The sequence below is a fragment of the Hetaerina americana genome, unplaced genomic scaffold (genome assembly GCF_022747635.1).
Source record: "Hetaerina americana unplaced genomic scaffold, ioHetAmer1.1.p SCAF_4, whole genome shotgun sequence".
Taxonomy (NCBI): domain Eukaryota; kingdom Metazoa; phylum Arthropoda; class Insecta; order Odonata; family Calopterygidae; genus Hetaerina; species Hetaerina americana.
In genome coordinates this window covers 34,780,800-34,798,478 of record NW_027286985.1, presented here as the reverse complement: position 1 = coordinate 34,798,478, position 17,679 = coordinate 34,780,800, and the positions used below count along the sequence as shown (strand labels likewise).

The 17,679-nt window shown below is 33.1% G+C and overlaps 2 protein-coding genes across 6 annotated transcripts in view; one reads left to right on the top strand and one right to left on the bottom strand.

The window, feature by feature from the left end:
- The window catches only part of Mbs (Myosin binding subunit), a 244,781-nt gene extending 236,184 nt beyond the window's left edge, over positions 1–8,597 (top strand). For all 5 annotated transcript variants that reach the window (XR_011701689.1, XR_011701687.1, XR_011701688.1 and 2 more), the window contains one exon: positions 6,289–8,597. Coding sequence is in view for 1 of the 5 variants with exons in the window: in XM_071589652.1 (XP_071445753.1) it covers positions 6,289–6,375 (87 nt within the window). In the remaining 4 variants the exon portion in view is untranslated. The remainder of the gene's footprint in view (positions 1–6,288) is intronic.
- On the bottom strand, positions 8,520–17,609 carry Rab21 (RAS oncogene family member Rab21). The gene is made up of 4 exons (XM_071589653.1): positions 17,266–17,609; positions 17,003–17,170; positions 16,567–16,685; positions 8,520–10,442 (listed from the first exon to the last, which is right to left on the bottom strand). The coding sequence occupies exons 1-4, from the start codon at positions 17,401–17,403 to the stop codon at positions 10,205–10,207; spliced, it is 663 nt and encodes a 220-aa protein (XP_071445754.1). The 5' UTR covers positions 17,404–17,609; the 3' UTR covers positions 8,520–10,204.
- Positions 17,610–17,679: the final 70 nt, after the last annotated feature.

Here is a 17,679-nt window from a genome sequence, read left to right as displayed (position 1 = left end):
TTTTAATTACATCATAAATTAATTTAATTTTGTTCAAAACTTATTGCTGTCATGTTATTATGGTAATTAGGTTTTTGATACTGATGGCAACCATTGCGGCCAGAGTTAATATACGAGGAAAGTTTGTGTTTTTTAAAGTAATCCTCACAGAAATTATAGGTTTTTATGTACAGTAAGGTAGTGAATGTATGGGAAAGCATTCTTCTATCAGATGTTGCATTGCATTGGCTACATGCGTTGACTAAAGATACAATTAGGTTTCTGAAAGGTAGCTGACTGAAATCAGTCATGCAGTGTTTTGGCCAATTGTCCAATAGCCTGATTGGTTTCTTGTGTTTTGATGAGTACTTAGTTCTTATTTTTGTTGGACTACAAAGAACTTAAGTGCATATCTCATCTCGGCGCTGTTAAAAAAATTGGCATTGTAACTGTTGAAAATGTTTTTATAGTCACTAAAGATTAAGTATCATTTCACATGATTTTGTAATAAGTGAATTTGCTGATGAACAAATCTTAAATGATAGCCTTTGTAGGTCGTGGACTCCAGTCTCATAAATGTCAAAGAGCATATGCATTCAATTATTGATAGTAGTGATTTAAATTTCTTTCTGACAGTTTAGGTGTTGTGTTTTATCCGAAATCAATATTAATTAACTGAAAACATGGAAATATGTTTGTTTGAAAATTCAATGAATGGATAACCGTGATGACCTCTTAATGAATCTACTGATAAATAAATGGCTCAATGAGTAGCTAAGTAAATGGCTCTCCGAAAAATACAATGAATCAATTATCCTTGTAAAACAAGGCTTTTGTTTTACATTTGCTGAATTTATGGAAGGTTACCCAACCTGCCAAAAAAAGTTCTCAAATAAGTGATTTTTTTGCAGGCTTTCATTTTATAGTTGTTTTAACATGTGAATTTCTTAAATAGGAGTTTATATATGTATACTATTATGCTAATCAACTTTAAATAATACCATGGAATGACTTGCAGTTAGGGTAAAAATTGTGCTAGCAAGGCATCATTCCAAAATGAAAGTATTTAAAATGTTTTTGACTTAGATTTTGGTATTGCTACATGACTTAGCATCAGCTGTAGCCACCACCTCTTCCACATGAAACAGCCCACCTGACCATTGACAATCCCATTACTGTGTTAACATCTCCATTGCACCATTTGTGGTTTACGTGCCTGCTCTCTTCACTAAAGAATTAATGAATGGTGATATAGTCTTGTGTATATAAATAAAAAGCTCAGTCACATTATTGAGAAATGTTGCATACTGAACTTTGTGTCATAGCAACCACTTACATGTGTGGCTGTTAAGCAGCCCATGATTTCTTTTGTTCCTAGTGTCTTTAGTTCTGTCCATTTTTATTTTAGTATAATTTAAGTTTCACTTCCTTGCAAGTTGATTTGTTTTTCCTTTTGTTCATTTGAAGTGTTACCATACTTAACCATTGGCACATCTGTCTAGCACATGCAGTAGAATATGAAAAGGCAACGCTGCATCCTTAGTCTGCCAGAGGGGGAGGATATTTTATTATTTTTTTTAATTTGTCATTTTTATGTGAAATTGAGGTGTATATTTTGAAACGTAGTGCATAGGGTTTTGATCATATGAAACTTCAGTGCATATAAAATTAAGAATGTATTTACATGACTATAATAGGTTCACAGCATTTATCCAGTTTCACTCTTCAGCTACACAGCTAAAGTAGATTTAGAGTTTGTAGTTAGTTTTCATCCCAGCCATTGTGTATAATATCTCATTGTATATGTGAGATGGTCATTATTTAATGGCACCCAGGTTAAACATATGTTTTGTTCTAGAGCTTGTTACTAGAGTCTTGTTATTCATCACTTGTGCATGAAAACATCTATAGACAATGTCAGATTGTATCATCTAACACATTAAGCCTCTAAGTTTGCTTTTAAGGCTCAATGCCTCAAATATTTCCTGGGCAGATAAATAACTACATGGTTTACAAAAAGGGAATTTCTTAAACTCACTTAATTGACTGAACTTAAACCTGCATATCTACTATAGTATCACCTAGTGCATAAAATATTAATTAAGATCTGGCAGGGATTTCATAAGCTCATATGTAAATGGCAAGGCATGCCTATGAATGTATGCATATGTTAATACTGCTTAAATCATGATGCAGGACAAGGAAAAAATTTTGTATCATCCCTTGGAAAAAATGTTATGTACATCTATGTAATCGTTTTGATAATGAAATCATATAGTAACTCAAATATTAGGAAAATATTTCAAATGGGGAACGTAATGATAAATGGTTGAAGAAATGCAAGTTGTAGAAAGTTTTTTTTCTCTCATTAATCATTACTCTACTATAATCACGAGGAGAAATAAACATATCATAGTTTTAATTACATATCATTTGATGTTGATTCGGTATTGTGTATTCTTGTAGAACAAGTAACATGATATTTGATCATTAAGACACCTAAAATTCATGTTGAAGATTTTTATAATTGCAAAACAAATTTCACCAGAGTACATATCTGGAGAAAGTAGGCATTATTTTAGGCTTGGAGATATTTTTCTGTTAGTGGCAAATATGGAATAGCTCAAATGCATCTTTGCTAACTCCCTTGTTATCAGGTTAAAAAAAATCCACAGATCCAAAGAGACATTGTGTAAGCCATTTTTAACAGATTCATTGAAGTTCAGTGAGAGGACTTCCCCTTTGTCCAGCTGTGAAAATTTTTATTTATATTGTTTAATTAATTCAATTTCAAGGATGAATAATATTCTGTTGGGCACAGTGCCGTCCTTTTGTGCATCACTTCATTCTGATCCGGTTTTATTCCCTCGTTTTGTTATTGTTTTAAACTGATTGGGAGAATACAACATACAGAGGGTGAGCTTGAGATGGCTTTCATCAAATGCATTGATGCTTAATTATGTAAACATGCAAAATAAGACTATTTGATATTGAGTGTTGATATTCTTCATTTTCCTGGGATATTCATTTCCAAGTATTGCCACATAAATACAAGTATTGCCACATAAATACAAGTATTGCATAAATTGAGTTTTCTATTTCTATTAATCCATTTGAGCAAAATTTTGGGTATTCTTTTCATTCTTTACTGTTACATTATTCTTAATGATGACTACTACTGCAATGAGAAAAAACAAGGGAATACATGACAACATCAGAGATTAGCACACCACAGCACAAAATACTGCTGTAGCATGCTAGGAATAGAGATAACATTTGCCAATATTGTTACATTCAAATGCCATTTAAGTAGAATAATCCAGGAAGATGATTTCCAATGCAGATTAGAAATTTAAGTGAATTTTGAGGGTGTTGATTCTACATATAGGCATTTGTATCATATATAATTTCCACTTTTCTTTCGCTTGTTGACGAGTATACTGAAGATAATTCTACGTATTTTTGCAGCTTAAATGTTAACTATAAAGTAGTTAAGGATATCTTTATTCACCCTACCTAGATATTCTGACTTAAAACAGACTTTCTTGGAAAGATACTGGGTGTGTGTGAAGTTATTGTCTGAAAGTACAATAACTTAATTGGTAGTTAAGACATGGTCTAAATGATTTGAAATACTTCAGATATTTAATGACCCCCTTGGAGTCATCTATGGTGTTAAATAAATGTTATTACTTTTAATAATACCTACTTTAAATGCCTTGGTTTGAAGTTTGTTTTTGCCTTTGAATTGTTTGAAGCCTTAATATTTTCATTTAAATGAAAGTTTGACCACCCAAAACTTCACTTTTTGTTTTATTTGGAATATTCATCATACATACCTCATGTACATACATGCTGTACATTTTCCTCAAATATGGCAGTATTTTTTCCAAATATTTAGATTTTGAGGAAAGAATACAAACTAGCATGTCAGAGATACACCTCGAGTAATCCTCTGATCATGCTTGGGAATTAATTATTTAAACACACATTGTTAATTTAGCTTGTTAAAAATATAGTTATTTATTTGAAAAAGTAATGTTTTAAACTGTTCGATTTCCATGTACATATCCTTAATATTAATGTGGATGAAAACATTCTGAAGAAAATTGTGTTTGCATCCATATTAACTCCCTTTGTAAATCAGAGTAATGAGCAAAGACTGAGTCAGAAAATTCCTTTAATCGCAGATTGATCCCAACCTCAGAACATAGGTTTATCTCAATCATCTGGTGGCAGTTCTCAACCATTAACTGAGTTATTTTTTAAATTATCCTTGATTTTTTTATAACATTCCAAAGCCTCTCCCCGAGAATGAGGTTTTGTTAAGAAAATATTCCCCTTTGAGTTAGAACTTGAACATTATAAAAGGCACCTAGTCTGTATTAGCTTGTTATGAAATATTTTGAATGGCTTGTTCATTAGTTAAAAAAATGTATGATCCACTAAATGAAATACTAAAATACAATGCATATGAATCATTCCGACTGATGACAATCAACTTTAATGTGACTTGTAAAGTTCTACTCTGAAAATGTTTTTTTTTCTAAGATTCCTGTGAATCCATAATATTTTTTATGACAGCTGCTGGATTTTTAATATCCCTAGATGTCCCCTGGGTGATCTAGTTGTGACTTCCTTCACTACATATCCCCATACAATTGCTATATCAGAGAGGCAATTTTATACTTTTTCCTTATTGATACACCATTTGAAAGTTCTCTAATTGAAGTTGATTTTGGATACTAATACAATTGAAGCACTTTAAAATGAATTGTGGTTATGTTTCTCCTTTAATGGTTGAATTTTCATCCATCAGCTCTGAAATAATATTCTCCTTTTTTGTCAACAAACAAATATTTTACTGAGTTGAAACAACATGTATAATGTCTGTTATGTAGCCATTTATTGTTCAGCAAATTGTTGGTGACTTATAGGAAGTTTGCAGATTTTTTACCGGAAAAGGGAAAACCTGCAGTTGCATGGAAGTGATATGTATCAATACTAATTCGTGAATGTAATCCTGTCTCAAAGAGATTTTCTAGCTCAATCTCACACCACCAGAGAAACTAAATTGCATTGTGAGCACCTTAAGCAGTTTGATGCAATCTCATTATTAAATTAAAAGTAACTTAAGGCTCCAAGTTTATTTTTACCATTGTATAGCAAGTGTCATACCTCCCATCAAAACATAAGATTTGCTTTGAGTGTTAGAAACTATTGATGTTCATCTAAGATTTTTGGAAAGCAATTTAATGCACATGCAAAGCCAAATAGTTGTGGAAGTCCTCAATGTGCTCTCCACATTTACTTCACTTTAAGTGCATGTTATGACTCAGTTGGAAGATGATGATTTCCGTCAATATGTTAGAACATAGGGACAACTTGAAGCTAGTTGTGTACCTTGTAACTAAATGTCTGATTTGCATTCCACCGTTATTGAATCATTAGAGATATATAATGTTTCTATATTTGAACATTTGGGTAAGAGAAATTAGCCTGTATGAGAGTATAAATTGTTGTCTTATTACTTATATTCCTCCTCAAATATTTTTGTTATTATTGATTAAATTGACCTATTACATGGCTTGTTGACATAGAATGTAAGTTTTCACCCTTGATAGTTTTTGCTACATGAAATTATATCAGGAATGTTAGGGATCACATTTGTGATTTAAAAGGTTTTTAGTATATAGGCAGCTTAATGTGTCAAGAGTTTGAGAAATATACCAGGTAATGAGAGATGTTTGAATGTAACATGCGTGTTGTTGTTAGGTTTGGTTGTCAGTTTTGGAAAAATGAAATTTATGAATCCATATGCAAAAGTGCCTCAATGCAGTTTGAGATAGTGTGCCAATAACACAGTATGCCTTTTTAGTACTTCAGATAGTAAAACTTTTGCATGAGGTAACTGTTTGTAGATGCTACAGTAAAAGTTAAATGCAACACCTGGTTACTTGTCTCAAGCATGTCTCTGTAACAAATATCGAAAATTTCAAAAACTTAGGCGTAGAAATGTAAGTAATCGCTATTTAAAAATGTGCAAATTTTCCTAAATTCTCAATTAATCTCAGGACTAGAATTATTAATGCCAGGCATGCCACTGTGTGTAATAGAAGTAGTGAGGCAGTGTATGCATGATTGTTGTTAATGTTTAAAATGTGAGCATGGAGTTCAAAGAACTGTATTTGCATTTTGTGTAAGTATTCACCTGAGTTTTGTACAAAAAAAATAAAAATATCATCATGGGAGTTAAATATCTGAAAACTAATTTTTGTTCTCCTTTTCCTTTATTTCATCGGTGTGCAGCAACTGGAGCAGCTGCGTTCAGAAAACCAGAGGCTGAAAGAGGAGAATGGTGCTCTAATCAGAGTGATCAGCAAGTTGAGCAAGTGAAGCTTATAATATCACTTGTCCGTCCTATCTGAAGGCATTTGAGGAATTCATAGCAGAGGATCCTCACAGAAATGGAGGCACAAATCATGAGGGGGGGTTTCTGTCTGATCATGTTGCATCTTGGATTGAAGTGAGGAGAAATTGTATTCACCTCTGCCCCCCTGATTGTCACATGTCTGATTATGCCATCACCTTGACAAACAGTAATGTCAGCCATGATGGTAGCAAGTCAAGCTGAAAATCTCCCGACATCACCTGCCATGCTGATGATTGTTTTTAGCATGCAGGCCTCTGAGAAAAAAAAGGGTTTTAACAGGAGAGGGGTTTTTCTATGTTTTCCTTTTTAATTTATTCAAGTGTGTGCATTTTCTTAAAATTATGTGAGTGTGAGTTGGTGTACGTCTGTGAGTGACTGGGGAAAGTGGCTTTGCATTGCTGCGTATTGCCATTGTTGTGGCATTTTGGGTTATAAGACCCGCATGTAATTAATGTATCTTGTAGATTTTGTTGTTTCTAATCTCTTGTACAGTAGTCATCAATTGATACAAAAAGAGTCACATTTCATGGGGTATTCACTTATGTTATAGTATGTCAATTAACTTCAGTTAAATTAGGACTCCATAAATATGAAAATATTAGTTTGGCTTGGGCAAGTTTGTGGTATTTACTTGAATTCAAAATGGCACATGTTGGGATGTACTATGTGCAGCACTCAAATCTTCGCCCAATATATAGTGTGGATATCTTTTGGCAAGCAACTGTTTAATTTGACTATATTTGGAATTCCTTCGAGGCAAATGAATTATATTTGAGATTCCCATATTTTTTGTATATTTATATGCTTTTAGTTTACAACTGTTGCCAGTATACTATTTATATGGAATATAAATGGAAGAAAAATGCATATATGTAGGCTTTTAACTTATTTTAACTTTTGATCTGTCCATTCTTTTGAATCTGGTACCAAAATTCATTTGGCCATTAATTTATTGAGCTATTTTGGATATTGGAAGTTATTAAGATGGTGATTAAAAAGGTAGCAGTAAGAGATGAAGTTTGTTTGGGTTGTTAATAAAACCATGAAATATTTCAACTGTCAATTAAAGCTGTTATAAAGTTACTTATGTGCCCCTGGCCATTTTTAAAGACCTAATTCAGTTTTTGTTGATGTTTTGACTAAACTAAGAATTGGTATGTTACTCAGCTCCGGTCTATCCTCACACCACTGCCAGTCTAAGTCTGAAAATGCTCTGTGATGGTAGTGTCATCTATTTATAATTTAAAAATGAGTTCCTGCTCTTGCATATATGTGGAATATAAGTGGCTCTTAAAAGAACTAGCTTACCTAACAAATTTTTTTAGCAATGAAAAATGTTTCTCTTGTCCAGCAAAGCCACCCTTCGTGTAGAAAAATGTTTCACGATTCAGTCTCATTCATTGTCCAAGAATGATATTTTTTATTCTTTAGTTCCTGTATGTGTTTTCTGTGATTAAAAATACTTGTAGTAGATTTTTAAGGAAAGAGCAAGGTTAAAAGCCAATGTCATATCCAATATTTATGCTTTTCCAGTGGATCAATGAGTTCCCCATTTTTACCATTACACTTGGACTGTTTTGCTAATGTGATCAAACATATTCAGCATAATTAGCAAATTGTGTGGGGAATGTTTGTAAATATATTTATATATATATATATATATGTGAAAGAAGGTAGGTGGTCTCTCTTGTGTGCTATGAATGTGTGACCTATCTGATTTGGGCTCTCACTCTTAAGCAGCATGTTTAAACAGAGGTGGGTGTCTTTTTTGTACATGAACAAATGTAGAATTCTGTGTAAGGAAGATTACAAAGAAAGAAGTATTAACTGAGTTGATATTTGAGATATAATTGGGTGCTTACAGAGGATGTGTCAGGAGCTCAAGGTGTTTCGTGTGTACCAAACAATAAACATTTAGTGTGTTCAGTACATCCGATTGGGAAAGGTTATATTCCCTGACTGTACGTGTATATTTCCTTCATTGTCATGGCTTTCAATGCCCTCTTCTTGTTAAATTTTGGAAAATAAGTGCCTTCTGCTGCTATTAATGTAAACAGTTGTAAAAGAAGAACATTTTATAGAACTAAAAGATTATTAGAATAAAAAATGACTTTATAAACAGGACTTTATTGACTATTAAGAAACATAAAAGAATATTTTGTTATATTAATTTTTTTTCAAAATAAAGGCGGTGTGTTTGATGCACAAAAGGCAACATTTCTGGTCAGCTTCACAGCTACTAAATGCTCCCTTTCTCAACACAATACAGTTTAGCCATCAAAATTAAACACTTCATACATGTTTTAAGTTACATAAACAAGGAATAACCTTTTAATAGAGTAATCATATTTAACTATTGATTGACTTGTGGTGTGAAGAATTCAACCCAAAATGAATCAATCAAGTCGCTGAAACTTGGGTAATATGTAATATTTTGCATTAAAATGTCAGGCCTACCCAAAATTATTGATATTCATACATTTTTTCTAGAAAATAAGTAACAGATAAGCCACTGACAACAATATTTTTTGAATTAATTTGATTTGACATTAACAAAAAATACTGTTGGTAAAATGCAGTCTTTTTATGCTTTGAAAAACAAAGCCATTGCCAAATATTTGTGATGATCAGAATCATCATAAGTTCAGTGTGTAAGAGTTGTTTATATATTTCACCTCCAGACCAATTAAGCTAGACATTATTTATTTGACTTTTTGATATTTTCTCGGTTGAATCTTTCTTGCTTGGTCTGGATGTATTTTAAACATTTTGACAACCTGCCCATTGCTTCACTGAACTGACTTAGAATTAATAATTTTGCCAGCTTCAACAAGTGCTGGATTGTTTTCACTGGTAATGAAAGTACATTTGCATTTTAAAAAATATTTATGGTGAATAATATGAATAAGCTCATGAAAAGCAGGACAAAAAAACTATTATAATACACCAAAATTAATTTAAATGTCTATGATGCATGCTGATAAGCCTAAAAATCTACCCAGATATGTTTGAGAAATGTACTACTGCTCAGTGTGTAAACAATATAGACAACTACTAGAAATATTAAGTTGATAGTAACAATCAGGCAATATGTAGCTCTCATATTTATCAAAATTCCAACATTCAGAAAATGTCGATATAACGGAACCACTGATTGACCAAGCTTTTCTTTAAAAAAAAGGACATATTTAATGTTGTGTACAATTTGGATACAGATAAGTCAATCACCACTAACTACACAAACACAGATGCTTCAATAGAGGCAGTAGGTAATGACAACAGGTGAAGGGGTTCATAAAATTATTGTTAAGCATAGGAGGAAAATTTCTATACAAAGCAACATGAGTAAGGAAAAAATGAAATAATTATATGCGTTGACTTGAAATAGTTCTTCTCTATAAACCATTATCTTTACAATATAATGGATTTACAAATATACAACATCACCCAAGTCCTTATGCTTTCAATAAGATACAAGAAGCTCTTAAGGTTTGTATCGGAAGTTCCACCTCATTTCTGAACATATCTCACTAATAAACAAGTATTTTAAACAATGACAATTTCTTTCGATACTGGCTTTGGTTATTCCCAGATAAGTGGGTAATAATGAGCAATTGGTAACTCCACTTAATTTTAAATTTGGAAGAGTTATGGCAAGCTCAGGGTAATTGTTACAGGACTTATCCATTTCATTCATGATTATGTGTGCACATCCAAGGCACTGCACGAAGGAGAGTAAATAAGACAGAATAAATTACCAATTGTTCATTTGTTTGATGAGAATGCCAACCATTAAGAGGAAGTCGTTGCACCCCCCCCACAACACCTAGATCCTCCATTATGTTCCACAGGGTCTACTTCATCATCAACCACCATCACATTGTTTGTATTTCCAACAGCCATCTTTTCCTGCTCTGCTTCTCTTGCTTTTTCTATCATCCTTTGACTTAATTCTAAGAACATTTCCTCAATGCCTTTGTTATGTTTGGCAGAAGTATGGAAATGCTGGGCACCAACAGATTCAGCATACCTAGAAAAAAGATCATCCATGATAAAATAGGTTCACCCATAACCAACTAAAGTCTGTAGCAGTAAAATACGAATAATTGTGTCAAAAAATATTATTTCTATGAACTTTCCCATGCCTCTGATAACATTGAAAAATGCACTGATTAAATCTGTCCAGGCAATATTTATCATAATAATGACAACAAAACAGCATTAAGAAAAACAATAACTTTATTAATCCTGTAGGATAAATAGAATAAAATTGAAATCCAGTCATTAACGGAAAGAGGAATTCCAATAAGGAAGTTACCCCAGGGAAACATAATAAAAACAGATTAAGGTCAAGTATATTTCAGTATTTCTTCAAGTTGTATGCTATTCATAGTTGCAGCAAAAGCAAAATTACCAACATTTTCATACAAATACCTTGTCATCTTCCCTTCCTTCTACAATATTTTCTTTTAAAAGTCATTTAAAAAGTTAATTACTTAAAATTTCATTGCACTAATAATGCAAGTAACACACATGTGGTAAAATTAATATGATGTAGTCATAGCAATGCGTTGAACCAAAATATTTTCAATCTTTGATATATATTACCATACAATGGCAAAACATGACAAACACTATATAGATAAATGAAAAGTTACATAAAAATTATACATTATAGGCCCATGCACTTTCTTTTATTTCAGTTCCTAACAGAAATTTAATAATACACCCACAAGAGATTCCGAAGTGGACAAAGCTACTTCAATATATTCATCTTTCTAACTAGAGAGGAGCTCCCACTGGGAAAATCAAGTACAACCAATCATGTACCAAGATAAACAAATTTATCATGAATCATACAAACAGTTAGCAAAATACTTAATATCATAAAGAATCATTCAGTTACTCATTTACATACTAAAAAAGCTTTGCTACGAGAAAATGTTCAGTGATTCTCAAAACCTCCGCAAATATTCAAGGTAACTGGGAAGATTGTTTTCTTAATGAAAAGCACTAACATGTAAAAGCCATCATATATTCTAATATGTCCCGGTGACTTCAAGTCAAGGAAGAGTATACATGAAATCTCTTTTCAATACAATGACATATTTGTAAGCATCAGAACAGTTCAACTATACATGCAAGGGGCAAGGCGAGTGTTGAGTTCTTCCAAAACCGTGCAGCAGAGATACACAAAAAGATATCCTGAATGTGAAACCTTTCTTACAGGTACAACTCTTTCTTGAATGTTTCAGGAGCTCTAAGAATAATACAAGCTTCATTTTCCCAGTAAATGAAATGTACAGTTCCTACTATCTGCCAAAATTAAGGTTCTTAGAAAATATTTTATGGCTGAAACAATATGTTTTGGGGATCTATTCCAAAATCAAAATAGAATAATCTTGAGATTTAATAATACTGAAAGTTAATTGGCTCATATGGAACCTTTAAATTTCTGTATTTATTTAAGTAAGTCAGGAAGTTGAGTTTAATGACAACTCAGTTTCTGCCTAGTCACAAAATTTGCATTTCATGAGCATTTTGTAACCTAATGACAGAGTGTCCAACATTCTAACTATGAAAAGATTCCCTTCTGGAGAATTTTATCAGTTTTCAAGCGCCTATGACATCTCCAAACAAGTTTATCTAAGGCAAACTAGTTATACTGTGTCAATACTTATTGACTGCAGATGTCAGAAATGACAAAGATCAGTTTCTGATTGTGATATTGGGCATATAACTCTGATATGGAGCATAGTTGTGTACATCGTGGAAATATGGTCACTGAAGAAGGATGAAAGAAGTTTATTGGTAGCTTTTGAAATATGTGTGTGGAGAAGGTGAAAGGGACTTGAAGGAAAAAAAATGAAGTGCTAGGTATAGTGGGCGAGGAGATGGTATTGTTGGGAGAAATCATCAGGAGGCAGGAAAAATGGATGAAAAGCATATTAATCAGCAGTGGGATGTCGAAGAGTGTGATAGAGGGGAGATTGTTAGGCAAAAGAGGATAGGGCAGGAATAGAACACTGATGTTGGATGGGTGAGGTGAGGAAGGAAGTACACAGAGATGAAGACGAACTTGTTGTAGAATAGGATGTTGGATTTTGTTTTGTTATGAGTAACAAAATGCTTAATCGGTAGTTGTGTTCATCCAAAACCTACCTTAAATAGTAGATTACCTCATAATAAGATAATATAATGCTGCAAGAAGGATGAGCACAAAATAGAACATTTTTCAATCCTGATTGAAAATTCTATACATATAAATAGTAATTTAATGATCATGGACTCACCCTAAAAGGAACATTATTTCATGGGCAATGAAACCTATTATTATTACAAGGTAATCTATAGGTTAAGGTAGGTTTTTGGATGGGCACAACTACCAAATAAATATTTTGTGGCTATAAAATAAACCAAACAATTCAGCAACCTATTCTACACCAGGTCCCTCTTCATCTCTGAGTACCTCCTTCATCTCGTCCAACATCCCTATCCTGTTCCTGCCATTTCCTAGTTTACCTAACATTATCCCCTCTATTACAGTTATCAGCATCCCACAGCCAGTCAATATGCCCTTCATCCATTTTTCCTGCCTCCATAGGATTTCTCCCAACAAACCCCTCTCTTCGTCCACCATATCAAGAACTTCCTCATTTGTTTTACTTTTGGTCCATTTCACCTTCTCCATAACCACATTTCAAAAGCCACCAATCTACATCTTACCTCCTGCTTCAATGACCACGTTTCCACGCCGTACATAGCTATGCTCCATATCAAAGTTTTTACTAGTCTTTTCTTAACATCCTTACTCAACGTCCCTGCTATCAACTCCCTCCTCCTTGTGAAAGCCTCTTTGCCTAGCGCAATTCTTCTCCTTACGTCCCTACTACTTTGACCGCGTTTGTCCAAAACACTTCCGAGATATGTAAACTGTTCTACCTGCTCTAGTTTTTGCCCTTCTAATTCAATAACAAATTAAGTAGCTTCAAGCGTGATATGGTTGAAATCGAAGAATAAATGATTGAAGCACTTTTCCACTTGATAAATTTTTTTTATTTTACGACCGGGTTTAGATGTATTACATCATCATCAGGTAACAAACTGAAGATACCCTTCCCCCCACCTCGTTTCCTACCACGTCCTCTCCCCTCCTTCTGGAATTGTAAATGTATATAAGCCTGCGTAAAACTTCAGTTTGTTACCCGACAATGATGTAATACATAGAAACCTGGTTGTAAAATTAAAAAAAAATTTATCAAGTGGAAAAGTGCTTTGAACAGTTATTCATCCTATTTTAGTGTTTAGCTTAAGCTTTTTTTTTCTTTCTGGAAAATCGCATAACCTTTGTTTTATTAATACTGGTTTTTATCCCATATCTGTTGCACTGAATTTCCTATTCACTCAGCAATGCTTGCAACCCCTTGGCTGAATGACAAACTAAAGCTTGGTCATCAGCAAACCTAACTGATTTTACAAATTCCCTGCCGACTTTCATTCCTAACTCCAGTTCTTCCCATGCCTCAATAATCATTTCCTCCACACATATAATCCCATAATGAAACCCACATATAATCTGAAAAAAAAGAGTTGAAATGTTTCACCAAAATGATATACCTATACAATAATGCTCACATTGACAAGGGCAGTACAATTTCAATATCGCTAAAAATGCACCACTATCATTAACCAATGGGATACCTAAAAATCACAAACAACAAAAAAATCACTTCTTGAAGGCAAAGGAAAAAATGAAAAATTTCAGGTGAAAAAATTACAAATATCTAGGTACAACAGTAAATATTAATAAATGTATAGCCATTCAAAAATAAAAATTAGAGAACAGTATATTTAGGAGCTTAAGTTTCAAGAAAAGAATGAGCCAGTGGCTCAATCTGTTAAATGTCAATCAAGGTTAAGGTAAGGCAGAACCTAAAAAGAAGAAAAGGGATACCTATGTGTGAATTATTAGTGTCTCTCACAAGCATCTCAAAATGACAGGCATGCAACAAAAAATCAGTATTCGGCACATTTTGTCTCTTGAATACTAATTTTTTCAGAATGTTCACCAATTTCCCTAGTTAGTCAGAAAAATATTATTCCCAGAGTTTTCCCAGCATGAAAGCTCCCTGTAATGAGAATGTTTGTCACAGGAATTATAATCCAAGTAAGAATTCACAATACCTCCATCGAGACTTTGTGCCCTGATTGATCTTCATTTTGCAACCACCAACTTGCCAATGGACATAAAATTATCATCACGGGAGCATAAAAATGTGTGAATGTCAGTGAATGATAAATTTTCACCCCTCTCTGCTAGTGTTTAGCAAGATATGCATTGAAATGGTGATTAAATTCTACCCCACAGCTCAAGTTTTTGCTCATATTTGGAAATACTGAAAGCTCTATGCACAACTAATTAACTTGGTGTTTCAGACTTTGATAATTGCCAACACTGCTCAAACATAAAACTTGCATTAACTACCCTTAAGTAGAACGGAACTACTTAACATTCAGTACGCAAACTCCAGATGAGTAGCTTCAGTGATTTTAAACATTTTTTGTCCTCTGCTTTAATTGCTAGTATCTTTTTTATTTAACTCGCCTCACATTTTGGTTGTACTCAGGAAATCATGTGTGCTACCAGCTAAAGACTAATGAAACTTTCACTAACATGTGTTCATTATGCTGAATCCTATGCTGATCTACGAAACAAATGAGCGACACCAATGTACATTTCATGAACTTCAAACTTAATTTCCCAAACACAAAAATTACGTGCATTAAGCAATGCAAAGCTCTTCCAGCTCATTTGCAAATGTTGACAACATATGCTTCATTTAACAGGCACCTACATAAGTACACCTACTTAGAGCTGCCTTTGCTCTATCTTCAAAATGTTGATGAATAGTTCCAGTTATTCAAATACATTTTTTTGCAACTGTGTATGTTATTTATATGCTGTGAAATGTATTCTTCTCTATATATAGTATAAAATGCCTCTAATACAATAAATATTGTTATTAATAGGTATGAAATCATAACTATGTGAATTCCATGAATATAAGTGAATCATCATGGATTTAAATACAGATTAAAGAGAAAATATAGGCTGACATAATATAGCTTGACTAGCTACAGTGATGTGAAAAAAGTAGCAACGTTTTGTAAAAAATCAGTTATGTTACAATACCGGCATTAATTTAAAATGCTGAATTATATACAAAAAGATAAAGTTGTTTTTTGAAAGGTATAATTCAGTTAAGTTAACTGTATCTAATGAGTGCACATAAAATAACCATGAAAGTTAACATGTTTACAATATGAAAAGCTGCACGAAGTGTTAAACCAATTAGATTACATAATTTGGGAAAAGGATTAACAGTAATGCCGAAGTGATAGCAGTATCAAAATTAATCATAACCACATTAATTTTAATAAATCACCCTAATTTAGGCAGGATTATCTTAGGGTGTGGCAACTCTACCTTAAGTAGATGACCTTAAGAGTTAAAATTACATTGCAAACTAATGTCACTCAAAAAATTACCCATCCATCTCATGTCCAAGTAAAACCATTATGTGCCTACTCTGACAAACACCCTATACTAGCCCATATTTGCCCCCTCTAGATGAACACTCTATATGCTTAAGTATCCCTAGAAATCTCCATTCTATCCACATAATTTCATTGGAGCCCTCAGTCAACTACTGCCCTGTCACAAGACTAAGCATTTAAGCCTCAGAAAAATCCATAGGATTTACCCATATGACCCACATGAGAATCGCTGGTATTTACTTCCCTAGGGTATTCTAGCAGTACATTGCCCAGCCATTTATTATATCCCAAGGTGGCAAAAGTTTTAAATAAACGCATTAATTGGTCAATGAACAAATAATACTGGTTAAGCAAGAGTAGATGTGCAAATATATTCAGAAGGCATGTCCATAAAAGGTAAAATGTAACTTATCAAACCTAATTTAGAATTACCATTGCGTCTTTTTCTCCAAACAAGAGTGCAGCTCAACTGACGTACTTACATGTTAAACTTAGGACAAAATGGAAGGTTGAATATTTTTGAGTAACGATATAATCAAATTCACACTCTTTATCCCTGTGTGATTTAATGAAACCAATTCAACAAAATTGCTTACTGTTCTGCATCCTCAACTGAAACGTTCCTTTGTTTTTCAAGGTCCACCTTGTTGCCAGCAATGGTTAGGGAAATGTCACTGCCTAACATCTTTTTCAGTTCCTTCACCCATTTTTTTACCTGCAAAGGTTCCAAAAAATAAAAGTGGCGATTAAATAACTAGATATCACTCGCAGAAGGTATGCTAGGATTAATACAGGAGGGCCTGGTAACATAGCCCTCCAGCAATCTTTAATCAAAATTAATTATTATCACTTCTCTTAAAGTAAATCAGCACACAATATGTTAAAAATTAAAATTAATGTGCTACATATTCTCAGGGGGTCTTCTAAATTCATTATTTCCAAATAAATTACGTGCGGATTCCAAAGGATTTGGATATATCATTAAATATATACAAGCATCACATACAATGAGCTTCAAATTAAAACACTTACCTTTTGAAATGAGTCCTCATCAGTAATATCATACACTAGAATTGCACCGTTTGAGGCTCTGTAATATATAGGACCAAGTGCATGAAATCTTTCCTGTCCTGCTGTGTCCCATATTGACAGACTTATTCTCTTTCCTCCAATATTAATTCTCTTATTAAGGAATGCTGCCTTAAAATATTACAAATGCATAGGTCATTTTTTGGGTACAAGGAAAATTTAATAAAGTTTCGACAACTAGTAGCATAAATTAATGAATGACATACCTGAAGGGTAGTTATGTGTTTGTCATTGAATTTATCTTCTACATAACGCAGTAAAAGGGATGTTTTACCAACACATCCCTCACCTAATAAAACTACTTTAAAATTATAACTTCGAGACCCTGAAGTTGATTCACCCATTTCTTATATAAATTAGGAAATGTAAACAATTCTCAGTCAACGCTTTGCAGCAATGATATCCTTAAAATTTTAAGGAAAGTCATGAAAAAGACAGTACTTGATGTAAATCACAAATATTAAACACTATGTTATTCACATGACTAGCTTGAATTTCACATAATCAGCTGTTCCTTAACTTCAGGAAGCTACCATAATACACTACGTTTCTTCCACAAATAGTAAAACACCATACTATATTTAATGACTAATAAAAAATTATAATTTATATTCTTAAAT

Coding starts and splice junctions, on each gene's coding strand:
- Rab21 (XM_071589653.1), bottom strand. CDS start 17,403: ATGGGTGAATCAACTTCAGGGTCTCGAAGTTATAATTTTAAAGTAGTT. Junction 16,686..17,002: donor ATGAGGACTCATTTCAAAAG/GTAAGTGTTTTA, acceptor GAACCTTTGCAG/GTAAAAAAATGGGTGAAGGA. Junction 10,443..16,566: donor TCAGTTGAGGATGCAGAACA/GTAAGCAATTTT, acceptor TCTTTTTTCTAG/GTATGCTGAATCTGTTGGTG.